Here is a 27,334-nt window from a genome sequence, read left to right on the forward strand (position 1 = left end):
TGTAGGAGCCGTTTGACTAAGGTGAATTCAATGTCATATTCAAAAATGCAGTTTGGGACTATTTGAACTCACATGGCTTGTTATCCTGCTGGAAGCAGCCATCAGAAGACGTGTACACTGTGGTCATAAAGGGATGAACATGATCATCTGTTTGCTGGCAGGCTGTGGCTTTTACATTATACTCAGGTGGTACTAAGCTGCCTAAAGCATAACAAAAAAATATAGCTAATACCTTCACACCACCAGCCGCAGCCTGAAAACTTGATACAGGGCAGCATGGATACTTGTTTTCATGTTGTCAAATTCTGACCCTACCAACTGTGTATAACAACAAAGTTTTAATGTTGTTTTAATTAACCTTAATGTGGTTAATTGTGTATATATAATATTGATATCAAAAAATATTCATATTATGCTAATAAAAAAATACTCTGTGATATTCTGTGAGGTTTACGCCTCAGTAACCCTCTGACTGGCGCTGCTGTCAGTGCCGTTGACCACGTGGTATGAGGTGCTCAGCTGACTGCCGGGGGAGGAAGAGGAAAGAAGATGGAAGGGAACAGAGACGAAGCAGAAAAATGTATAAATATAGCAACAAAAGCTCTCGAAGCCGGTGATAAGGAGAAAGCGTTAAAGTTTCTCAACAAAGCAGAGAAGCTGTATCCGACTATCAAAGCCAAAGGTAAGGCTGTTTGTGGCTGACTTGTACGTTTAGCTAACCAAGCGAAGGAACAACCTGCTCCTCATCCGCTGATATTGTGTAAGTGTTAGCATGTAGCTAACATCTGGTTACATCGGTTCGTCACAGGCCATCTGTTGAATAGTATGTAACAGTGTCAAACGTTTGTCAGATTACTTAACGCTTTTCAAAACTGCGCTATGTTTTATACACAGCAACATTAGAAACACACGTTTAAATTAGCCAAGATGTGGCCTGACAGCTAACCTAGCTTGCGCTTTCCTTTGGGCTTATCAGTAAAAAACTGGAATTTATAGTTCACATTAAGTTAATAACTAACTATTATCCCGTCGTGTTTTTTAAATAACGCCTTCTAACTGATGAAAGGTCTTAGCTAAATGACGAAACGTCAATTCACTAACAAGCCATTCATTCAATTTGACCCAGGCTAGTTATCGCTACTAGTGACGTTTCATCTCAGTAGTAAGCTGGTTTTCGTTTATTTGTTAAGCTGTTATTTCACTTTCACTTCATTTCGGCACACATTTTTAAAGTATCTGGGGATTTGGGGGCAAGAGCGAAGCTGGAAATGTAGGACGATGTGTATATGCTGTCCAGGCCACACAGCCACCCGGTCAATCCTTTAATTGAGTGATTGACCAGGGAAAGGCTTGAAGTGAAGGCTAATCTAGGACACACGACCGTCTGTGGGATGACAGTAAACCAGTAATAAGGATGAGATTGAGACCGCTTTGGATTATAGTTTAGAAAAAGTCTTAATTATATAGCATTGTGAGTGCTTACATAACAACATAGAGGAACTTGCTCACTGATAATTAGTAACTCCTCCGCTTTTAAACTGTAACTCGTTGGTTGAAATGTGTCTAGCTGTGTTCCTACACTGTCAGCATTAGCAGTGTGTGTGTGTGTGTTAACCACTGCAGTTTTCAAGATGCCCACAAGAAGCTTGGATAACTTGCTGCCTTTTACTTGTTAGCCATGTAGTCTAACATTAAAAAGCCCCCACTCATGGCACAATTCCACAAGGAGACATCCAGCATTAAAAAAAGGCTAAAAATATAAGGGAGCAGCTGAAAGTTTCTTTATCTTTGGATGTTTAAAACAACCTCTGAAAACAGATGACATCAGCTTTTGGGAATAAAAAAAAAAAATCTAACTTTGTGACTTTATTGACAAAGCAACACATTAGAGAAATAAATATAAGTTACAATGAATTACAACTTTAAAACGGTAATGAAAGTAATTGGTTGGTGCACAAGATGTGCACTAAAATGCGAAGATCATCACAAAGATGTGTAGCTAACACTTAATACACATTATAAAATTGCATAATGAAGAAAAATATGAATTAGAAGTTCCAAACTGTGCAGCTAAAGAATAAAAGCCATACTGTTTAGGAAAATGTGGATTTTGTGTTTGAGGGTGAGTCGACAGAGTCTAGAACTCAAGTCCCTGGCTGTTATCTTGCTCACGCACTGATGTTATTACTGATAAAGATTAAAAATTGCTGGCTGAAGTAATCCTGAGTATGCAAGGAATTTCTATTAAAAAGGTGGACTTATTATTATTATTATTATTATTATTATTATTATTATTATTATTATTATTATTATTATTCGTGGATTATTTGTGCTGGTGAAATGTTTTTGCATTCACAATGAAGGCCTGACGGAGCTGCATGTAGAGGGTTTACAGTCTCATGAGCACTGCAAATGTAGTTTGTAGATAGGTTTAACCTTAATGTGGTAAAGCAATGTGTCAGGTCCCCTGATATTGCTACTGCAGCTTTGCTTGTGGCTGTTTAGCATGAACTAATCTCGTGTGGGTTATGGCTACAACCCTGTCTGTAGTGCATCTATTCACATTAGAGAGGATATTGCTTTTAAAAATGCATATAAATGCAGTATTATTAATATTCAGCCATGACCACTGTAGGCAGATTAAATTTTGGCAGCTGTAAAATTAGATTTGTGAATTTCCAGAGCTGCAAAATATAAGCACATTACTAAAGTATTGGCTCAACAAAAGATTAGACTAAAGAATCCACTGTTTTCATCATATTTGGTAGCCGAGAGGGCTGTGGGAATTTGGCGAATATGGGGAATGTTGCACCATTTAGAGGACAGTTGCACTTACATTTCCTGAGTAATGTTAATGAATAATGCATTAATAAACAATTGAAAACTTTTATGCTGCTGCCGAGTCGGAGATAATTGATGTGCTATATTGCTGTGTTACTTTGTTTGCACGTCTTTGCACTTCACTCACCAGGTCTGGCGTTCATGTCCTGTTGAGGATTATGCATGATTTGCAAAAACATAACATGCATTTAAATAAAATTTGATTTACATGAATTAATAGTGGCTCAAGAGTTGGGAGTTCGCCTTGTAATTGGAAGGTTGCCGGTTCGAGCCCCGGCTTGGACAGTCTCGGTCGTTGTGTCCTTGGGCAAGACACTTCACCCGTTGCCTACTGGTGGTGGTCAGAGGGCCCGGTGGCGCCTCGCCTCTGTCAGTGCGCCCCAGGGTGGCTGTGGCTACAATGTAGCTTGCCATCACCAGTGTGTGAATGGGTGGATGACTGGTTGTGTAAAGCGCTTTGGGGTCCTTAGGGACTAGTAAAGTGCTATACAAATACAGGCCATTTGCCATTTAATAGCGCTGAGAATCAGCATTAAGGCTTTCATTCATATTTTATCTTTGCATTATTTCAGCTATAGGAAGTCTGTTAAAAGTGTGGAAATGTAATACACCAGACAGCATTACTGTCTTTTAACGTGTCTTTGTTCCCTCTTCTTTCAGCTTTGTTGGATGCTTTAATGAAGAATGGGAGCTCAGCAGGTAATGGCACATATCGCAGGAGAGCAGCGGAAAACTCAGAAACCAATGGTACTCAGTCAGAACGAGAGAACCCAGGATCTGGAGTAGGTGACCCGCCTAAAAGCTTCACGAAAGAGCAGGTTGAAGGCGTGCAAAGGTGAGACTCGCTGTGCTTCGTTTTCCACTAAAATCTGTCCCACTTCAGTCGGCTATTTTTGTGCTCTTCAGCTTTGCTGCAGTTGGCTTTGTGACAGCACCAGTGCTTCTTGGTTAAATGGAGGAGAACAGATAGGACACTCTAGTCTCAGCAGTGTTGTGCACACATGGCTATTGCTATGGGAACTTCTACATCTTGATAGGTTTCCCATTGGAATAGGCAGGTATTTAGCAGTGTGGACTAGATACTGGGTAACTTTACATGTGGTAATTTTAGAACATTAGAACTAAACAAAGAGAAAGGCAAGCATAGCACATTTACCCATATCCTCAAAAGATGTTTATGGCAAGTTGAGTTTATTTCCAGGATAAACATGCTGCTTGTATTCCAGTTAAACTTAGCCACTCTTTCCCTTGTGTTTTTCTGTTAAATCCATTGGGAGACTTCTGTGAGTTAAATATTGCATCATAGTTTCTAGGAAAAAGAAACAAGGGTTGTACACTTAGTGTATATTAAAGGTGTCTTATTTGTGTAGTTCATCCGTAGTTCCACTCCACTGTTTTGTAAGCTTGGTAATTCAATTCAATAAAACTTTATTGATCCTGAAGGTTGACCCCTGAATTATAACATGGTTTGAGAATTTCATCATATACTTTATTAAAATCCAGTTAATTTATTTACTTTTACTCTTTTCTTTTTGTTCTGGTTCTTACGTAGTGCTTCTCTACTCTAAGCAGTCATCCAAGCATGAATTGCTTGGATGACTGGATGAAATTCTCACTCATTCATATTCTAATAAATGCATTGGAGGCTTGCCCAGTATTTGGCAAGCAGACTGGAGCAGACCAGGATCGAACCACCAAATTTCTCATAGATGACCTGCTCTACCAATTAGCCACAGCCACCATCAATATTCTAAAGTAGCAAAATGCAACAGTATATTTCTACATTTTAAATAAAGTAACTTTCCAAATAATTGTGCATAAAATTGAATTTAGGTGTCGGGCACTATTTTTGTGTTATTATGTAAATTAAAACAAAAAAATGTGAATAAAATCATTTATATGTTCTCATTTTGCCTGTTAGCACATCTGCTAAAACAAGAGCAAGACCGATATAATATTTGCCTGATATTATCAGCTTATAGTAGATATTTGCTATTGTATTGGCATTTAAAAACAGCAAATACATAAAAATAAAAATGAGCAGGCCTCTTAGTCATATTCTGACTGATCACATTGCATAGTTTGTCACCCAGAGGACACTCTGCAACTTCCCTGCTGGCAACACATGTTTGTTTTCACAAACCGAACAGCCAGCTAATGTTTTAGTCTGAGGTGTCAGGCAGACTGTAAATGAATAAGGAACACATAACAAATGTTAGGGAAATCAGTTTTTTTTCTTTCAAACGCAAGAAACATGAACTGTTTTGTCTGATATATCACAATTTTCACTTTTTAAATGGCTAAATATCAGCGCTGGTATTGGTCAAACATTCTACATCAGTTGGGCCCAATTTTCTCCTTGACTGTCTTTATAAGTTTTAGTTCACTTAACGTTTGTTTGTGTAGTTTATTCACCTGAATTTGAAAAGTTAATTGAATGAAGTCCTGATCCAAATAATTAGAAAGAAAATGTTTTTCTTCCACTTCACAAAATTGTGTTTTGCCACAATTGAACAGTCCTGGTACTACCACCCCACTCCTTCCAGTTTAGGCATTCTGGAAATTTTAATTTCTGCGTAACAATAATTCAGTTGCTCACAATTTTAGATGAATTTTATCATCACACCTGCAGTTAAAAAGTCACACAAAACATTTAGCCACAAACCTACATTTGAATGATTTGGTTTACCTGATGTGTGGCAGCTAGGCTGCTGACATGCATAACAGACTCAGAAAATAAGAGATGGACTCAAAGTTGTGCATTTCTCTGCCTGTGTGTGAAGCACAGTGCTGCAACATGTTAAAGAGCACCACCTCTGCTCCTGCCACAGATGGAGAGAAATGTGTTTTCTGAATATGAAACACAAAAATGCATCTTTTCAAAACTGAGAACAGTTTAGCTTGTCGTCTTTGATTATGGTACCCACAATTACACATGCAAAGTATAAAAGATGGATTCCTCATCTTGCACTGACTGCTTATGAAAAGCTTTGAGTGCTGAGATATTTACAGTGTAAATGATGAATTCTCACCAGGCCCTTATCAATGATGTGTGTAGAATCTACAAAGGATGGAAACTTAACTGCTGTGGCATCAAAAGGTTATTCGTGCTCTCAGGTGTTCAGTTGTGGTTAAATATCACACATCTGATCGATTGGGGCCAGGACCATTAATATTTTAGTGCCAAAATGTTCTTGCTTCATCCAGAAGGTGACAGGAAAAGAGTGTGAATCTGAAAGCTTTTTATTCCATTCACACATTCTGTTTCTGTCTTTCAGAATAAAGCGGTGTAAAGACTACTACGAAGTGCTTGGTGTCAACAAAGAAGCCGGTGATGATGAGCTTAAAAAAGCCTACAGGAAACTAGCGCTCAAATATCATCCAGACAAAAACCATGCACCTGGTGCAACAGAGGCCTTTAAAAGTAACTTTGTTATATTTTGCTTTGAATTGTGACTTTGATTGTGTGATGGGGACTGTTTGTTGTGTAGAGCTGACCTCTGGTTCACAGGAATGACTTGCTTGCTATGAGTTTTGTAGCCTCCCTGCTTTTGCTCACTGGACACAAGTGGCAGAGGATAGCTGAATTTCCTGCAGATTTCCTAAAAAGACTGCAAAACCATAGTTCAACTAGTGGGCATAAGCAGGGAGATTAAAATGTTGAGGTGATATTTAAAAATGATGTAAATTCAGTGTCAAAGTGGGTAGCCTAAGCTCTTCAGTGTTGAAGCACTCTAATACAGCGGTCCCCGGGCCTCGGACCGGTACCGGTCGTGAGTCGTTTGGTACCGGGCCGCGAGAGTTGAGGCTCACGTGTGAAATGTATAGTTTTCAGGGTTTTTATCAGTTGTCAGCGTTATTTTGTTATCGTTTTTATCGTTTACTCGGTTTTCCTTGGTCTTTTCACGTGTGTTATGAATAAATTTTCTTTTTTTCGGTACCGGTACTAGTTTTATTTTGTTGTATTTATCCACGACACCTTAAAGGCCGATCCGTGAAAATATTGTCGGGCATAAACCGGTCCGTGGCGCAAAAAAGGTTGGGGACCGCTGCTCTAATATACTCTGCATTAATTTTTTTTTCCCTTTACCAAAAATATAAAGCGCCTTGAGGCGACTGCTTCTGTGATTTGGTGCTATATTTAAAAAAAAATAAATAAATTTTTTGAGGAAGAAAAGGAAAAGAAGAGATTTTCTAACTCCATTCTACTAACTCTGCTCTCTTTTCTAGAGATTGGCAATGCATATGCAGTACTCAGCAACGCAGACAAACGACGGCAGTATGACCTGACAGGAGGAGAGGAGCCGAGCAGCCCAAGTCACTCACATGGCGCAGGCTTCGACTTCCACAGGGGCTTCGAGGCTGACATCACTCCTGAGGACCTCTTTAACATGTTCTTTGGAGGCGGCTTCCCATCCTGTAAGTGTGCGCATCAGCACATAAGGACACAAATGCAGAAAGAATTACTTGTTCTAAAAAAAAAATTGTTTTTTTAAAATATATTTTTTAATTGGTATGGATTTCTGTTAAGGGAGACATGAGAAATGTAATTTTGTAAAAAAATTGCATAAAATGTTCAAAATATTAAAAATCCGACTGGTTGTTTGGGTACCTGGTGACAAAGGTCATACCCTTGTGTCTGACCTCAGCTGTGATATTTTAATATTCTGCAGCCAATGCACACACTTTCACCAACGGCAGGACAAGTTACAGCCATCAAACGGATTACAGGCAAGAGAGGACAGAAGAACGAGGAGATGTACGTAGACTGCTCACAATTTCTGTCTTAAATTTCTAGAATTCTTTTTTAACACTTTTCTGTTATCACAATTTTTGTTGACACTTGATGGCTCTATAAGCTCTGTACTAATTTTAACATACTCTGTTTGCCTCTAGGGTGGTTTTTCAATGTTTATTCAGCTGATGCCCATCGTGGTCCTGATTTTGGTGTCATTGCTGAGCCAGATGATGGTGTCTCCTCCACCCTACAGTCTCTATTCTAGACCGTACGTGTACACACTCTGTCATTACTGACACCTTTATACATGATAAGGTGTAATTTCATGCATTACTTGGAAAATTTAGCACAAAGAGTAGTCTTGTAAGACATGTTCTGTGCTCATCTGAGCTTTTTGAAGGCTTTCTTGAAAATTTAGTTCAACTGTGCAATTTGCACAGCTGGCTCCTTATTGGGAGGCGTGGGTTGTTGTTTTTTTTGTTTTGTTTTTTTTTTCCTTTCTCTCACCCTCTCTTTTGCACTTTTCCGCTTCACTTTTCCGAGCCTTGTGCTTTGCACTGGGAAGGGGGGGGAGGGGCGGTAGTTACACTCGCAGTAGCACAGGAGCAGAGCGGGAGGGAGAGAGAGAGAAAGAGAGCCAGGGACAACAACTTCACATTAGAAAGGTATAGTAATCATCCACAACTATTTTCAGTTGCGGATGATAAAGGATTCAGAAAGTTTATTCATGCAGGCCCATATGACAGAGAATGTGCATCTTTTTGTTTTCATATTTTTTTTCATATTGCATTGTGGTCTTCTTAGAGTTTTGAAACAAAATGTGTCACCATATGTGGAAATTGCTGCTGTTAAGAATTTTTTACCTAATCTTGTGCCTCCCATCTCCTCCAGGTCAACAGGTCAGACCATAAAGAGGCAAACAGAAAACCTGCATGTTGACTACTACGTCACCAGAGATTTCAAGTCAGAGTTTAAGGGCTCAGCACTGCAGCAAATTGAGAAAAATGTAGAGGAGGACTATGTATCAAATGTCAGAAATAATTGTTGGAAGGAGAGACAGACGAGTAAGTAACCACAGTTATAAATTCACACTCAGAATAGTTTGTGCTCTTGAAAAAATGTGACACAGTTTCTTCCCCCGTCTCATCCAGAAACAGACCTGCTTTACGCCGCTAAGGTATACCGGGATGAGCGAATGCGCAAGAAGGCAGAACTCATGACCATGGATAACTGCAGGGAGTTGGACAGACTAAATAACCTCTTCAGAGGTGGATGAAATGGATGCTTTTAGGTCTTGTAAATCTATATGAATAGATATGTATGTTCTTTTTTTTTTTTTAATTTTTTTTTTTTTTTATGAAGAGTCTTCAAACTTTAGGGCACTTGAAGATATAATTTAGCTCTATTGTTGTGCTTTTCCCCCCTCCTACTCTCATCCTCCTCCTAACTTTTCTTCTTCCTCATTCCACTTTGGCCCTTGGAATCGCCTTGTTATGTTGTAAATGACCAATCTACACACAATATAGAACGTCTCAGATGTTTTTCTTTAAAAAAAAAAAAAAAAAAACCAAACAAAGAAAAAAACAACTCTTATTTAAGTGTGTTTTCCTTAAAATGGGAAAGAAAAGGACACTTGATTGTAAAAGGCATGTGCGCTTTGAGTAGTGACAACCTGAGAGGCATTCTGCACAAGCAAATTAATGTTAGACCAACAAGCTGCTTCTGGCATCATCTGCTTGTCATAAACATCAAATGGGAAACAATAAGTTCACCTGGAGGTGTTGTCCCCACACACAAATCCGTTTCTTCAAGAATCACATTTAAGAAAAAAAAGAGAGCGAATGCTTGTCTTGGCTCCTTACTCGCCTCCACCTGTGGATGAAGATCCCTGGATCATGAAGAGTCATCACTGACTTTGCTACTAGAGAACATTTTATATCGTCCAGTCTAATATGTGACTTTGGTTGGAACTAAAGATGAACGGACAGTGAAACTGTTACTCATAACTGGTTGTACATTTTCATTTTTGAATGTTTAAAGTTTATGCAGTTATTTAAGTAACTATAGAAGGAAAAGGGTTTTTCTTCAATGCTCGCCTGATCATTTAAATAAAATCAAATTATTAACATATCCTGAAGGAAACTGTCTTTGAATTATGATGAAGAGTAAGTTGGTTTAAATTACACAAAAACCTCCTCTCATATATCAAGTGGTGTGTGCTTTTAATGGATCTACTTTTTTCCTAACATAATTTAATGGTTAATGTTAATTTTGTACATATGTATTTTACAACTGACAGTAAGCTTAACCAGTCAGGCGTTTGACCGGTACCTCAGATTTGCACTGGGCCTAGTTCTGTGAAAGATGTAGACTAGCTACAATCTGGTTGCTCCCAATATTTTCACAGTCTGTAACAGGTAATCAGGTAGGCTGTGGTAGTTGAACTGTGGTGTTTAGTTGGCACTAAGGGAGTGCAAAGAAAATATAGTAATAATATATGCTTTTGTTTACGCTAAATTCTTGACCCTACCATCCAAATGCTGCTGCTGCAGAAATTTGGATTGATCATCAATGTTTTTCCCATTTTGGTGACCCTGTGAAAATTGTTGGCACAGTTTCCTGTGTTTATGTGACAGGAATGGCACCTGGTGTGGTGGTCTGCTGCTGTAGGCTACTTGCATAAAAGTTTGAGGTGTTGTGCAGAACACGCTGAGCTCTTGTATACTTCGCACATATAATTATGTAAAAGATTTTTTTAAAGTTAATTATATTAAGCCCTTGAGTGCATTTTATTTTACTTTATTTCAGAAGTATGTGTAATAGCAGAGTTTCTACCAGTAGTTGGTACTACAGTCTGCTGTGACCCATGGATGATGTAAGGCGAAGGTACGTTACGAAACATAGTTAAAAAATATTATTTTTAACATTTCTATAACATTTAAATTACATAAATTCGAACGTTGATTCTGGACCGAAGTAGAGACGGCGATACAGACTAGTGATGTGACGGTCGCGAACGAAACGGATCTCAGAGCCGACTCTTTGAAGTGAACGACGCGAGCTGGCTTTTTATTGGGAGCCATGGGTTTTTTTTTTGTCTTTTTTGTTTTTTCTCTCACCCTCTCTTTCCCAATTTTTTCCGCTTCACTCCGCAAGCGAGCCTTGTGCTTTGCACTGGGAAGAGGGGGGAGGGGCAGTAGAGACACTCGCAGTAGCTAGGAACAGAGCCGGAGGGAAAGAGATCCAGGGACAACAACATCACATTAGAAAGGTATAGTAATCATCCACAACTATTTTCGGTGGCGGATGATAAAGGATTCAGAAAGTTTATTCATGCAGGCCCATATGACAGAGAATGTGCTGCATCTTTTGTTTTCATATTTATATTTAATTGTGTTGTGGTTTGCAGTGTTTTATGTTGTTTCACTTTAAATTTGTTTAAAAGGAAAAAGCTGAAAATTTTAATAGTTAAAATTTGAAATTTAAATAGTTTTTTTGTATTATATGATTTATTTACTACATTTTATGTGGAGTAAATAAATAAAAGTATATTTATGATGGCCCCTAGAGAGGCAGCACATTAAAAACTCCGAAGCACGCACAAAACACAACAGAAGTGCCCCAGGATGCTAGGGGCAGTGTTGAGCTTTTGTTACCTAGTGGCTACACAAGCCACGAAGTACCAACGACCGGATTTGGTGTGTGGTAGTAACAGGTAAATGAATTAATTTTTTTTATTTTTTTTTAAATTATTTGAATATATATGTGCTTTGGAGTTTGTACGCGCTTTGTCTCTAGGGGCCACCGTATATATTTATATATAAACATATATAAATAAAACCACTTTTTTTTTTACATTAGTAATTCCTTTTCTGCATAATTTTATATTGTTGTTAATTAAAACAACCTGAAGATTCGGATCTTTTTAGTGAGTCCAGCCGAAAGAGCCGGAAATCCCATTACTAATTTTTTTTTCAAACTTTATTTGAAATTATAAAGCGAACAGCCAGTCATTCCAGTTCAGTTTGTACAGTAGACATACAGGGCAAATAAGAGTAAATCCCATTTCTAATATAGACAGCGCACTTTTTCTTTTAACGTCACCATAATTTGTTTACCAGCGGTCACGTGACACCACCAAACCCGGAAACGACATCATAGCTCATGCCACCTATGTGTTTTCGGAATGAAAACAAGCTAGTGTGACAGTTAAAATGCTATCAAGACAACGTATTTAGGAATTAATCAAAACCAATGTGCAAGAAAACGCTGCTTTTTGGCCCTGACGATAAGTAGACCATGAAGTACCCCAGCTACATCTGTGTCTTTCTGTTGGGTTTCTGCTGTTGCGGATATTTTTCACGAGTGTCTGCTAGCAATCACGAGCCGGAGACTCCAGACTGGAGGATGACTCTAAAAACCATTCGCAACGGGATCCACAAGATTGACACGTACTTGAATGCAGCACTGGACTTGTTTGGTGGGGATGACGGACTGTGTCATTACAGATGTAGTGATGGTAAGCTAGGTCATTACTCCAGCTTTCAAGCTCTTTCTCCAAGTTAAGAATGGGTTTATGACATCTAGAGTGTGTAATTTAGGAATTTCCCTGTTATTAGTCAGGCTTGTAAATTAATTATTTATGCCACACCTTTCTCTTAGATCAGCTTGAAAAGGGTTTGCGTTAATTTAATAGTTTGCGCGACCATCTTCAGTCCTGTGTAGAAGTCTCAAACAACCCTCATCTCTTCATACTTTCTTATGAAAAGAATGAGAAATGAATGCAGAAATGAATGAATTGAAACATGTGCAAACATACATGGAAATGCAGTATACAACGCAAAAACATAATTTGGTATCACCTGCATTATTCTTGAACACAGCCTGAGCTCTCTTAGATAAGTTTTCTTATAATTTCTTTGGGTCGTCTTTGTGAATATTTGTCCAGGCTTCTTGAAAGACATTCAAAGCTCTTTTCTGGATGTTGGCCTTTCCTTCTGTTCTCTGTCAAGATGATCCCACACTGCTTCAATAATTTTGACATCCGGGATCTGAGGAGGTCAATCCATGACTGATTTTTTTTACACTTTGTTTTTCTAACCAGGTATGCTTTACTAAATTGGTACTGCATTGCCAATCAGACACTTTCCAGATTATAATGCATGGTGGGTCAAAATGTGATGGCAATTTACTGCATATTTCCATCAGTTTCGAAAAGACCCAACACCACTGGCTGAAAAACATCCTCAAAGAGCTTCCAGTTTGTTGTACTGATGGTTGTAGACACTCCCTGATGTACCTCTTTCCTGACCACCTCTGTATGTATTGACACCCAAAACATTTAAACTTGGATTTTTCACTCCACAAGACCTGTTCCCACTAATTTTCAGTCCAGGTCTTGTGTACCTTGGCGTACCACAGCCTTTTCTTCCTGTTTCCCTTAATTAAGATTGGCTTCTTGACAGGCATTATTCAGCTGAGACAGTTTTAGATGAGGCTTCAGCAAACAATAGATGGTCAGCTGATGCAAGATGTATCTCTCATGTCCTTTAAAAATAGCTAAAACTTTTAAGATACTGTACATCAGCTGTAGAGAGGCTTTTTCATGCGTGCCACTACTTCTTCTGTCCTGCACTTGTTGAGTTTCCCCAATTTTTTTTTTTAAGGATTCCCTGAACGCCATACTGGTTTTTAGCTAATAGCTCTTTGGGATTCAACTTATGGATATAAAAATACAATCATAGGCTTGTCAAGCTGTGTTATCTTTAGCATTTTAACAGATTCAATTATAGTAATGGGAACAGAAGCCTGTTGTATTTTTGCAACAAAGAGACTAAAAATACATTTTCATTTGGTGCTTCTTTGCTAAGTTAAGCTTCTTTTTTTTTTGCTCTTTTTTTGAGTTAAGACCCTTTTTTTTGCGTGAATGGTGAAAATGGCCAGGTCCAAGGCTTGGACTCAAAATGAATGAAAAAGCAGAAAGACCTTTGAAAGACTTTCAGAAAGGCCAGAGAACTATTGCTTGAGACCACTTTAAAAATGACAAGAAAGTCTGGGTTATTGAAATTAAAATATAAAGAAATGAGGGGTGTTTCAAGACATTTGCACAGCACTATCTGTACATGTACATGTAACCTCTGACTGCAAGATAACAGATAGTTGAAGAGTAAGAAATCTTATCAACTTTGCTCCTGTCTCAAAGGGTACAAGCCGGTGCCTCGTCCCGGGTACAAAAATCCACCGCCCAACGGATGTGGTTCCCCCCTGTTTGGAATTCAGGTAGTTCAAAGCGTGTTGCCACGTGCATCCAGCATGCTGAAGGGCATCATTTTGTATATCATTTTATTTGTCTTATTTAAATACATTGAGTATACACACAGAAATAGACACGCAAGTCCATAGTACAAGCTGCAGTTTGTGTAAAATGTAGCTAAACTGCTTAGGTCAGTATTATTGGCAGTGTTGGCTCCAGATACATTTGCTTCAGAAAGTATTCACTTCACTTTTTGCACACGTTACAATTCTGTACATTTATTCTTAAATGGCTAAAATTGGCATTTTGTTCCCATAATATACACTTAATAAATGTCATGTAATAATCCTTGAGATAGAAGAACACGTGTTTCAAATTTAATCTATATGACACAAACACCAGTGTATAAAAGATACCATAATACACGCTGAAATCCAAGGAAGTCTTTGAAAATATTCACAGTAAAATTCAAAGTTCCTGGACAAAGAGTTGACCAGAAATCCAAAAGTTTCTGACCACAGCGGGTCAGACCAGAAACTAACAGAATATTGCTGGAGTGGTCTGTAGATGATGAACAAGGCTGTAGAAACATGTTTAATCAACTTAATTAATACAGTTAACTCATTCACTGCCATTGACGTCTATAGCCGTCAATGGCAGTGAATGAGTCAATGGGTTTAACTCATTCACTGCCAATGGCTGGCAGTGAATGAGTTAATTGAATTAACTTCAGCAACAGAGCACAGAACTGCAGTACTATAACATTTACAGAAGCGTGCATCTCATTCTGGTAGTGTCCTTCTCTAGTCAAGTCCAAAACGTGTGTATAACCAACAGCTGCTGAGTAACTGATATGTGTTCATCCAGTTTGATGTTGGCATCCCGTCCATGACCAAATGTTGTAACCAACATGACCGCTGCTATGACGCCTGTGGCCGGGAGAAACACGACTGTGATGAGGAGTTCCAGGTCTGTCTGGAGAAAATCTGCAGGAATGTACAGAGGACTCTGGGATTGGCCCAAACTGTCCAAGGTAAGAGAGCAGTGGTTTAGGAAATAATTTTAAGAGGTTGTGCAAAAAGGCAAACAGATTTTGTGGACTAAGTTTGCTTAGGTGCTACGTTTGGACATGTTTATAGAAATAAATAGAAACTCAAGTAAAAAACAAATATATCATACCATAATATACAGTAGTTTTGCATGTCATACAATACAAATCTGTTACAACTACAACATACATATTTGCTCTCTAAATCACTTGTTTGTGTTATGATTTGATTGGCTTTATTGAACATGCCGCTCTTACAGCCTTGTAAGATTGTAAGAGTGCCACGTTAGTAAAATTGGGAGGTTACTTTAAAGAACCTGTGAATCACCCACAGCTTGTTACACAGGTGATAAAACACATCTTAAACAGGGGGAAGTGCACTGCTTCAATCTGTTTAGATTAGCCAGTTAGCCAGACTCACTGTCACCCCGTGACACTTTATTTAAACAGAAGCATGGTGTTAGTAACTCAGCTTTTACAATCCTAAGTTCCTTTCAAGCCTTTTTCCTGCTTTTTTCACCATTTTATTCCAGGAAGTAATAAAACATGCTATAATACTGCACAGGAATGATGAATATTCCGAATGACTTGAAGCAGTCATTTTAGTATTAATAAAGTTTTAGCAATATGCATACTATAGCTGTAGCGGAAAGGTGTAAATGGAGAAAAGCCTCTGAGACCCAGCTGTTGTTAATGGTGCAAAAGGCACTGTTCAGTCATCCTTCTATTATTGATACACTGAAGAAATTAAGAGTTGTGTAAGTGGGGTGATCTAAAAATGATTTTTGCTGTCTTTTTGTCTATATTTAGGACTAGGGGAAAGACCTTAGTCAGCGATTAATTCTATAATTAATCACTTAATCGCAGCCTATGCTGCTGTGTCTGTGAATACAAAAGTTGTTCATGGAGTTCTACGAGGTTCTGTATTGAGTCTGATTCTGTTTATATTACCAGTATGCATGCTTCCCTGAGACAGTATTATTAGAAAACAGTTTCAGTGCTGTGCAGACTCCAGCTTTATTTATAAATGAAGCCTGATAAAAAAATTCAATGAGTTAAACTCCAGTGATGTATTAAACACCTGGATGTCCTGTAGTGTTTTTCTTATAAATTTAGACAAAACTGAGGTCATTATATTTGGCCCTAAGTTCTATCGTGTTATCTCAGACTGCAGGCTTACTTGTTTTTCCTAGAGTTTCTAAAAGTTGAATGAGAGGCAGAGCTCCCAGTTTGAATTTGGAACTCAGACACGTTCTCTAGTTTTAAGATTAGATTGAAAGAGTTTCTTTTTGATAAAGTCTGTGGTAAAGCTTGGTCAGGTGACCCTGAACCACCCTTTCAGGATCCCTTGCTGCTGTTCAGGCTCCTGCAGGATGTAATGTGATACACTGTGAGCACTTCTTCTCTACTCGTCTCCTTTTATTTAACCCCACAGGTTTATATGCCACCGCAGCATGTCATTACATTTTTGCCTTCTCTCTTCCTGTTTCTTCCTCTTTTCTTTCCACTCTCCTCTCACCCACAACCAGTCATTCGAGATGGCTGCACCTCACTGTTTCTTTCTGTTAAAAGGGAGGTTTTTTTTACTCCCAACCATCATAAAGTGTTTGCTGTACAGTTGTTACCCCACAGTTTAAAGCACTTTGAGGCAGCTGTTACGCTTCGGTGCTATATAAATGAGCTTGAATTGATGTGAGCTGATTTTTCTGTTCATATTATTTCTCGTGTTGTCTGTTTTACAGCATGTGAGTCAGCAGTGACTTTGCTTTTCGATGCAGTTATGCACTTGGGATGTAAGCCTTACCTGGACAGTCAGCGAGCGTCGTGTGTGTGCCAGTATGAAGTGAAGACTGAGCTGTGACGCCACCACAGCCACGAGACTGTCAGCTGACCCTTTCAGAAACTCAACACTAACAGAAGGATGCTAGCAATAACCTTTCTGTCTTTCTTAGATGTTCTCAGGGATAGAGCTACTGGGTTTGCACTAATCTGTGTCTGTTGCCTCCTTTTTTAGATGGAGAGTGGACAATTAATATCTTTCCTATGTCATTGATTATTTATATATATTGTTCAGGGTTTCTGTGGTTTGCCTTTAAACCAGCAGTTTATTTTATATTTCTGTGAAGTCTGCATAACTTCCTCAGAAGTTTACATTAAAAAAAGACTGTGACCATGTTCAGTTTGAACACTTCTGACTGAACTGTTTTAATTCAATGGGAAAAAAACTGTTTTTACCCCTCAGCTGTAAAAGGATAATGAGTTTTGTTTTGTTGTTAAAATTAATGTACGGTTCAGCTTTCCCTGCCTAAAACATGTCATTTGTTGACAATGAGAAATATATTAAGTATATATAAATGTCGCTTCCAGTACCAAACCATTATTGGTTACTTTATTTAATTATAATAGATGGAGCTGTTTTGGGGTTTTTTTTTTGTTTGCTTTATTTGTTTCACCCACCCCCAGAGATCAGTTCAGCGATTTCTTTTAAACTCATCACAACCTGAGTAACCTGCTAGAGCTTCGTCTAGATTTCCTGAAATCGCTTAATTTTCAAGATGTCATTAGCAAATAGTGAACTGTAAAAGAAAACAGCACATTTCCCTTTTCTGTGACAATAACAAGAACTTGTGATTAAGTTGATGTTTATCTCTACCGTATCTGAAGTGCTGACTGGTGCAGATGTGACTTGTAGAAACATCTTTTAAATTTGCAATAAAAATAGTTGTGCTTTAACTGTTACCTTGTTATCCATCGTTTTTAAGTAAATGAGTCTTTAAGTGTCTAAGGTGACATGTTTTAATCATATCTATATATATGTTGGATGAGGCCAGTGAATTTGCACAGGAGCAGATCCATCTACTGTTTGCAAAAGCCTCATCAGAAATGGTGTCAGTGGAAGGAAGGGTGGCTGTTAAGAAGCCATACTTTAATGCAGAAAAGTACCATTATGTTTTGATCTACCATGTAATACTGGAAAGTGTCTTACTGGCATTAGCTATATTTTTCAGCGTGACAAGGATCCCAAAAAGAGTCCCAGAAGTCCCAGTTCAATAAAAGCATACCTGCATAGAAAAACACACAGTGGAAGACTATCAATCATGGATTGGCCTCCCCAGAGCCCGGACCTCAATATTATTGAAGCAGTGTAGGATCATCTTGACATAGATTAGAACAAAAAAGCAACCAAGATTCAAAGAAGAGCTTTAAATGTCCTTCAAGAAGCCTGGAGAACTATTCCTGGAGAAGTTTTTATAGCAAAGATCAACCCAAATGAGCTTTAATTTACACCATACCTAAAAAAATGACCAAAAAAACTCAGACTTGGAGGTTGTCAAGTCGGTGATTGATGAGAGTGTGTTTCATTATTTAATTTCATATAAGAATGCAGAATGTCAAACCACACTCCAAAATGGACCAAAACCTGCATCAGACATCCTACACAGGTGACCCAGCTGAGGTTGATCAAGCCCTGACTTGTGCCCCAGCAGAAACCACCCACAGGTCAGCCCTTTTAATCAAAACCCAGCTTCACTCATGGTTTTAATGGCCATCTTCTTTGCCTCTCCTGTAATAAAAAACCTGATACAAAATACCCAGCCTTTTTGAGCTGTGCTGACAGAGGGCCCTTTCAGTCTCTTCTCAATGGGCTCTTGGTACTTTGCATGTTTTGGCTCAATTGCTTCTTCCATATCCTCTTCCCAGGGCACTGCAAGTTCTGGCATAGTCAGCTGTTTTGTCTCTTCAGAGTAGATGATGATCTTGTGTAAACCTTAGCCCTTTGTTCAGATTGATATGTAACTGTCAGTCGTGGGCAACAGAGAGAAGACTTAGATCCTCAGTTTTGATTTTGGGTAGGGTTTCTTTCCAGCTTTCATAAAGGCATCATCTTTATGGTGATGGCAAATGCTTTATGATGGTAAATGCCAGACTGTCTGCTCAAATATTTTTAGTCTGGTTTTCTGGTCTAACTAAAACATAACAAGAGAAAATCAATTAGATGTAGCATGATTTTTATACATGGGAAATAAACAGTTTAAATAAAGGTACAAAAAAAACCCTTGCTCGCAGTAGTGAAATTTTATTTAAGCAGAATAACTATGAGTTGATTACAAAAATTCAATTTAAAAATTTTCAGATTAATCAATTTTTCATTAATTAAAAACATTAAACACTGTAACCTAAAATCATATATATCTTGATTAAGAGGATTTTACTTTTTCAGTTATTCCAACAAAAAACGTTTTCCTTTGGGCACATTTGGAAAGACATCTTTATGATTTTATTAAAAACTACATTAGGGGAAGTGAAGAAGGGGAGACTTCCTAGAAACTCCTGAGAATATTGTCGTCATATTGGTTCCTGATAAGATTGTCAAGTTTTCCCCTCATCACATTAAACAATCTTACATACTATTAGCCTGACACACACTGACAAAGCGTTCCTGTTTGACTTTCCACTTTTGATATCAATATTTAAAGTTAGGTAAGAAAACAGCGCTTCCTTGTGGTCACTCGGTAGCACTACAGCTTAAACGAACACCTGCTGCAAACTGCTCCCTTTAACCGAGAAGGGTCTGGCTGCAGCCAGGTGCTCCTGTGGGCTTTAACCACCAAGAACAACAGCGGAAAGAAACGCATGTTGTGTCGGGTGATCACGTGACAGGATGAGGCAAGGCGGTAATGACCCAACCTCTTTAGGCCAAACAGCAAAAGCAAAGATTGAAGAAATCTTTGCTTTTGAGAAACTGGGTACAACTGGGTACAACATGTATACTGCAGTGCAAGTTTGGCTGTCAGAGCAGCCCGTACGCACCAAACGTTATAATGTCAACTGAAGTTTGTCATTACAGGCTGTTCAAAGGTCACACACTGACTGTGGGTCTGAGCAGGCAGTTGAGTTGCAGCCTCTGTGTCGGTATCTGCTGCTGGCAGTAGAGACACCTCCCCTGCCCTGTAGGAGCACAGAACAGAGTGCTGCAATCCAATGAGATTCCGGTGGGCGGGGCTACAGCCTGGTTCTTCATTCATGATTTAATCTGGCAAATATGTTTTTCTCGCTGTGTCAGTCAGAAGAAAGGTCTAACAGGGCAGGAGACTATTGTACAGGTAACAGATTAAGATTTTTGTTTTAAATTGAGAATAGACGTGTGACCCATACAGGTGCTGTCACACCTTTGCCTTAAATTTGATCAGGTCAGTCACCTTTTGAATCAGGTGCCTCATGTTGTATCATTTACAAAGTGAAAACTTTTGTTTCTTTATGACCTTCCCAGGAAGTGTTCCTACACAGACGACCACAAACTAACAATATGACAGGTGAGCATTTCAATGCTACAAGCTTCTTTTGAAATAGGGAAGAGAGAATATTCCTACAAAGAAAAAGTGAAACAAACTGTAAAACAAAGCCAACAGGGTGACTTTAATCATCCACTTAACTTTCCTTTTGATTTGACTGTCATGCAGACAATAATTATAGTAAATATCATTCAAAGTGACTTGATGTCTTGAGGAAACTGACCTGCATAAATCTATAAAAGTGCTTCATATGCACGAATGGATATCCAACAGTTTTCCCCTAATTACCTGTGCTGGATTTTTAAAAAAAGAAAAAAGAAAATAAACAAATCATAGCTGCATGAAGGTTATTGAGGTTGGATTTTGCTGTGTCGCAGAAGATATACAGTTTATAGAGCGACAGCAGCATTCATGTCAAGACACCTTAGTATAATACATTTCTGCCTCGATGCCAGACACACCCATTCTGCAGAATGGGTGTGGAGAATAGAGCTGTTCCACATGGCTTCTGGTCTTTCAACATTCTTTCTCCACCTTCCTCCGCCTGTAACCCAGCTATTGACAACTATCAGGACTCTGAGTGTATGGAAAAATGGCTACTTGACCCCAGCACTAGCAGCACTTATAGCTCAATGGTTTAACAAAAAAGAATATTGCAGTATTTAAATAAGCTGTAAAGCAAGATTTGCATTATTACACTGCATTATTATTTTGTAATTCTTGCACTGGTTATTTACGAATGTGCTTTTTGATAATGTGCACAGAGAACCAAAGACAGAATGAGGTCACCATTGAAAGGTAAACACTATTAGCTGGAAAATCTTACTTTATTCTGGTTCCAGACACTGAGAATGTTGCCTGCATTTACTGCAAATTGTTTACTCTAAAATCAGCTCCTCAGATGGTGCAGAGGAGTACCAGATGGGCAACAAACGACGAGGTCTTGCACTCATTTTTAATCAGAAAGACTTCTTCTGGCGCCGGGAACTGCCTGAGAGGCGTGGAACCAATGTTGATCGTGACAACTTGGAGAAAAGGTACAACCTTCTAGCTATCTGCTAAAGAACGAGGAAACCTGTTTTTGGCACAGCTTCATGCTCAAGTGCATGCCAGCACGTGTTTAGAGTTGTTGATCCTTTCTGTGGTAAAACTGAATATTTTTCTTCTTTACTAGTATCGCCCCAGGGCTGCAATCTTTTACCTCTGTGCCCCAGGGAGTGCCAAAGACAATATGTCATATGCTATATTTTTATTTTTAAGTTCACAGAGAACTTGGTGATTGTTTTTCTTCTTAATAGTGATGACCCTGATCACAATCCCCACTACAGAGTGTGATCGTGGCCCTATAGAGGTTGATTTCACACTGGTCCAAGTTATTCCCACTGCATCAACAACTGAAGAGATGGCTGTGGATTTTAGAAAGAATCCTATGACCGTCTCTCCTGTGGTGGTAATAGCTGATGCTTTGGAGTGTCTGCAGAAGCACAAATATTGAGGCATTGAAATTTATAGGACTCTGAAAAAGGTCCAATCAATCCTGATCCGAGCAGATCCTTGTCTAAGGAATTTATATTGCTAATAAAGAACAATAAAAAAAAATTTGACCATTGATCTGCTAAACTAATCAACTCATTTTCACTTTCTGTTCAGACTGAAGGATCTAAACTTTGAAGTGAAATGTCACAATAACCTCAAGCTGGAGGCAGTCCTAGATGAAATCGCCAAAGGTACCCACATAATCATTTGTTTCTCTCAAATGACCAGCATGCATCGAGATGGACAAAGAAAATCATCACCGTAGTTTGAGTTCTTACATAATTCAATTTGTTGCTTTGCTGCAAAAATATCTTTGTCAAATCCAACTTTCGCTGCAAGTTTAACAAGTACTTGTTGTCCCACCAGCTGCGGAGGAAGATCACTCAGATGCTGATTGCTTTTTGCTCGCCTTCCTGAGTCATGGAGATGATAACCACGTTTATTGCTACGATGGAAAAATCAGTATCCAGGAGATCACGTCCAAGTTCAAAGGGGACAAGTGCCCGGACCTTGTTGGAAAGCCAAAGATCTTCATAATACAGGTACAAAACACAAAAACCCATATGAGTCCATCAGATTAACCTGGTGTAGCCATTTGCTAAAGATTCAACAGGTTTACAGTCATTCCAACTCATAACGTAGTCATGAGTCTCAGTCTGGATGTTTTGTTGTGTTGCCTTCTTTGGGATGAGAGTTGGGTAAACAAAACTGTCTCATATGTGCCAGAAATGAGTTCCACCACTGCTGTGTCATCTGCAAACTTGACATTGTGGCTGAGCACTTATAAGAGAGTAGAGTGTGCAGCAGGGGGCTTATAACACATCCCTGAGGAGAGCCAGTGTTGAAGATGATGGAGAAGGAGGTGTAGGAGGAAGTGAAGTCTGTCAGTCTGTCTTCTGTTTGTCAGAAAGTCCAACAACCAGTTAATTTAATTCAACTGGAAACCAATGTTCATCCCCCATCTCCAGGCATGTCGCGGAAAAGAGTTTGATGTGTCAGTTACAGTGACCGAAGCTTCTACGATGGAGTCTGAAGAAAAGGTGTTCATGGATGCCAGCACCATACAGACCCTCCCTGCTGGGGCTGATTTCATCATGTGCTATTCTGTGGCTCAGGGTGAGTCTTCTAGCATTTGACTAAACCTTTTTATTTTTATTTTTATTGTGACTGAGAGGAAATATCAAAGACACAAAGCAGCGACACAAAGCGACATCCATGTTCATTTTTGCCATTTTGCTGTTGTCATTATTTGTTAGGCTACTACTCCTTCCGGGAGAGGGAAAACGGTTCGTGGTATATCCAGGATCTCTGTCAGCTGCTTCAAAAGTATGGTGATAGCCTGGAATTCACAGAGTTACTCACGCGGGTCAACAGAAAAGTGTCACTGAGGAATATTCCAACACCATGTCAACCAAGATTTATCGGGAAGAAGCAAATGCCTTGTTTTGCTTCAATGCTCACCAAGAAACTTTACTTCCAACCAAAAAAGTAACAATGACACACCTCAGTCTCAAAATGATCAGGTTTATATTTGTTGTTCAACTATGTTGTTCTGTGTCCCTATTACTTTTAAGCTTTAGTGCTTGAATCGCTTTAAAATTGCATGCTGATTATGAACCCCAGTCTTTGTAAAACTACTGTACTGAAATGACTCTAGAAGCAACAGAATGATGCTTTAGTGCACAGAAATACATTCATTTTGTCTTATTTTATATCAAGTTCAGAACAGTTTACAGTGGACCCTTCCACTGAAAAGTCAGGGAGTCTTGGCGGTTGAGTCAGTTTCGACTTTGTCTTTGAGCCAGTTATTTTTCAGACGAGACAGCTTAGCAATCAGGAAACGAAATCAGGATTTTTGTACACATTAGTTTCATCCATACATATCTCACTGTAAGCCTCAGGGATCCAGTAACATTAACAAACTGTCTAAACATTACGTAATCACAGTGTTTCCTCAAGCTTATCCAATCCAATTTTATTTATAAAGCACTTTAAAATACCCAGCACAGGAACAAAGTGCTGTACAGAAAATAAGTTAAAACAATAGAATAACAGAAAACAGCAAAATAAATAAATAAAACACATAAAACATAAAATTAAAACAGCCCTATGTTAAAACAAAAACAAGATAAAACAGCATCGAATCACCTAAAAACAACTAAAATAAAAAACCAACATCTCACGTGGTGTCAAAGGCCAGGGTAAAGAGGTGGGTTTTCAAGAGTGACTTAAAAACAGATAAAGAACTGGCCTGTCTAATCTCTAAAGGAAGCTCGTTCCACAGTTTGGGAGCTGCTACAGCAAAAGCACGATCTCCTCTAAGTTTACGCCCAGTCCTAGGTATCTTCAGGAGCAGCTGATCAGCTGACCTGAGAGAGCGGGTGGGTGTATAAGGCTGTAGCAGCTCAGAGAGATAAGATGGAGCTAGGCCATGGAGAGCTTTAAAAGTAAATAAAAGAATTTTAAAATGAATCCTAAAAGAAATGGGCAGCCAGTGACGTGAAGCTAAAACAGGGGAAATGTGCTCAAACTTTCGAGTGCCAGTTAAAAGACGAGCTGCGGCATTTTGCACCCTCTGTAGATGGCTAATATATGATGCGCTGACCCCAATATAAAGTGCATTACAGTAATCCAGCCGAGTGCTAACAAAGGCGTGGATCACTGTCTCAAAGTGCTGCCGTGAAAGACTTGGCTTTATTTTTGCCAGCTGCCTGAGGTGAAAGAAGCTAGATTTTACCACTGCCTTAATTTGATTATCAAACTTCAGATCACAGTCCACTTTGACCCCCAGGTTTGTGACAGTTGGCTTAACATACTGTGCCAGGGAATCTACATACACATTGGGGGTCTCAGTGGGGCTACCAAAAACCATCACCTCTGTCTTTTTATCATTGAATTTTAAAAAGTTAACAGACATCCAAGCCTTAATGTCATCAAGCCAAGTAATGGCTGTGTAAGATATCTGCCTTTTTTCTTTAGAGGGACATAGATCTGACAGTCATCAGCATAAAAGTGGAAAGCAATGCTGTGATTTCTCAGTACAGAACCAAGAGGAAGCAGATATAAAGAGAAGAGGAGGAGGCCTAGAACTGAGCCCTGTGGGACACCACACAAGAGGGGAGCAGAGGACGACACATAGTCACCAAAGCTGACACAAAAAGTTTGCCCCGTCAAGTAGGACCTAAACCACTCCAGTGCTGTGCCCCTAATGCCCACCCAGTGCTCCAAACGAGAGAATAAAATGGCATGATCCACGGTATCAAACGCAGCTGTCAAATCTAAAAGCACAAGAACAACACAGTCCCCAGCATCAGTCGCTAAAAATATGTCATTAAAAACTTTTAAAAGGGCTGATTCAGTGCTATGAAAGGATTTAAAACCAGATTGGAAAACCTCTAAAACATTTTGCTTTTCCAGGAAGGCCATTATTTGGCTGTAAACTACCTTTTCAAGAATTTTGGAAAGAAAAGGTAGTTTGGAGATAGGCCTGTAATTTGCAATAACCGTAGGATCAAGAGCAGGTTTTTTAATCAGGGGTTTGACTACTGCATGTTTAAAATCTTTAGGGACAACACCTGACATCAGACTATGGTTTACCAGCTCAAGAACCAAAGGACCAACTGTAGGTAACACCTCTCTTAAAAGTCGAGGAGGGACAGCATCATTTGGAGATGCTTACTACTTAAAAAAAGGGAATTTCTGTTCTGTAATGTGTATTTGCATTTACACATTGACAGTGTATTTTTTGCATTACTTTAATGATTTTATGGATTTTACTTACTGCTTTGCCCTCAATAAAATTTCTTACTTTAGTGTGTTTCTTGCATTGTGTGTGTGTGTGTGTGTGTGTGTGTGTGTGTGTGTGTGTGTATTCTCTTATTTGTCCTGAAATGGTTTAGAAGCAGGTTAAATGAAAGCAAAACTGATTTACAGCAAAGAAGTAAGTTTTATTACTTTTCACAGCACCTTGCAAGATAAAAATCACAAGGTGCTCCACATCAAATACAAACAGCAAAACAGGAAGGAGACAATACTACAAAATAAATCAAAATGCCACCAAAGTGTCAGTTCAAAATATGAGTGTCTTCCACGTCGAAACCACTGAGGTGACTTGGGAAACAGTCCGTGCTTGTCATACTCAGTATGAGATAAATGCCAGTAGCCAGTATGTTATGTGTTTTACTTCCTTCTTTTCCCAGTGTTTGCACTGAGTAAGAAGTCAACAGGCTCGTTCTGTCTGTCATTAGATTGAGATTATAATAATCGGACAATCTAACTTGTGATTTAATCTTTAGCAAAGTCACAAATCTATACAACTTGAATCATCCACAAAAACACTTTTCATGTCTTTATTGTGATTTAAACACTGAGTAAGAATTCATGATCAATAGTAAAAAGGTAAGTGTCCTCTTGACTTTTCCAAAGGTTAGTTTTTCAGGGGAGACTAACAACCTACCATCCTGAATGCTGCTGTGAAACAGAACTAAATTTGCCTATCATTGGGTGATGTAAATATTCTGCTTTCCATAAATGGGTTGTGCACTGTCATACGACTGCCAGTCAACTAAACACAGCAGAGCAGAGCATGGAGGAGGGGGCGGAGCAAAGCGTGAGAGGTGGGGTGTTTGCACAGACCTGTTTTCAAATGAACGGGAGCAATAAACTGAACTTAGAGGAGAGAATCAAAGTAGCAGTCTTTGTGCTAGTATCAATCTCATACCAGTACCAGTGTTGGTATTGATGCTATTAATATTTACACTGGTCCACCCACAGTGTTACAGATTGTCTAGGCGATCCTTGTTGGGATGCAAGCACGTCTCCTCTCTGAGATGTTTACAATCCATGACATGAACATGCAAAATTTAATAAACTTGATCAAACTAATATTTAAAACCATATTTTTTTCTGATCAATAAGCAGACGTTTGATTTCTCCCATGATGAAGAACAGCAGTTAGGCTTTGCTGGTAGAGGATGATCGCAGGCACTGAGAGAGCAGTTTATTAAATCAACATAATCATTCTTATGTGATTCATGTTACATTTAATCTGTGTCACTACACTTTAACGGTTGTTTTCAACCTGATCTAGTTATTCAGGTCTAAGGTTGCTGATGCACTGATAAAAGGTGATCTTTAACTGTGGCAAAAAAGTCTTTCTTATCTACATTACTTCCTTCTCCTCAGGATCATAAATAAATAAACAGCCTACATCTCCCACCTCCTTGTCTGGTTTACACTCCTAATAATTTCTTGAAAGCTCCTTATAGGACACACAAAGGCTGGTCTAACGTTCAGCTATATTTGTTATCAACGATATCTTGTGCTTTCTGTATATCAGCTGGTTGATCTACAAATCTTTGCACTGCAATCACCATTCTTCTCTCGAGCAGCTGAAACTGTGAACACTTCTCCATTATTGTAGTTCACAGTCAGTAGCCTATGTTGATCAAACATAGGAAGAAAATAAATAAAAAATATTTAAGTAGTAGGAAATCGTAAGCACTGAGCTACTAAACTGCTTAACTGATTTTGCTCAGTATAAACTTATACTTTCACAATCATCTCTGTAGCAAAATCATCACCAAACACAGACATCTGTGGTAAAGTGATACCACTGCAACCTT

General features: G+C 38.8%; 3 protein-coding genes across 3 annotated transcripts; all 3 read left to right on the forward strand.

The window, feature by feature from the left end:
* The first annotated feature begins 487 nt into the window (after positions 1-487).
* Positions 488-9,709, forward strand: dnajb14 (DnaJ heat shock protein family (Hsp40) member B14). Its single transcript, XM_005939990.3, has 8 exons — positions 488-682; positions 3,502-3,676; positions 6,120-6,265; positions 7,072-7,260; positions 7,515-7,600; positions 7,738-7,847; positions 8,471-8,643; positions 8,731-9,709. The coding sequence occupies exons 1-8, from the start codon at positions 550-552 to the stop codon at positions 8,853-8,855; spliced, it is 1,137 nt and encodes a 378-aa protein (XP_005940052.1). The 5' UTR covers positions 488-549; the 3' UTR covers positions 8,856-9,709.
* Positions 9,710-11,481: 1,772 nt separating this feature from the next.
* Positions 11,482-17,619, forward strand: pla2g12a (phospholipase A2, group XIIA). Its single transcript, XM_005939991.3, has 4 exons — positions 11,482-12,098; positions 13,782-13,858; positions 14,700-14,865; positions 16,623-17,619. Exons 1-4 carry the CDS (start codon positions 11,879-11,881, stop codon positions 16,739-16,741), a joined length of 582 nt encoding a protein of 193 aa, XP_005940053.1. The 5' UTR covers positions 11,482-11,878; the 3' UTR covers positions 16,742-17,619.
* Positions 17,620-19,815: 2,196 nt separating this feature from the next.
* LOC102307800 (caspase-6) lies at positions 19,816-25,522 on the forward strand. Its single transcript, XM_005939995.3, has 8 exons — positions 19,816-19,985; positions 20,153-20,195; positions 20,939-20,972; positions 21,068-21,211; positions 21,825-21,901; positions 22,077-22,252; positions 22,679-22,826; positions 22,967-25,522. Exons 2-8 carry the CDS (start codon positions 20,189-20,191, stop codon positions 23,200-23,202), a joined length of 822 nt encoding a protein of 273 aa, XP_005940057.1. The 5' UTR covers positions 19,816-19,985; positions 20,153-20,188; the 3' UTR covers positions 23,203-25,522.
* The last annotated feature ends 1,812 nt before the right edge of the window (positions 25,523-27,334 follow it).

Source organism: Haplochromis burtoni, unplaced genomic scaffold, assembly GCF_018398535.1.
Source record: "Haplochromis burtoni strain Fernald_Lab_line unplaced genomic scaffold, NCSU_Asbu1 Contig_277, whole genome shotgun sequence".
In the NCBI taxonomy this organism is placed as follows: Eukaryota; Metazoa; Chordata; class Actinopteri; order Cichliformes; family Cichlidae; genus Haplochromis; species Haplochromis burtoni.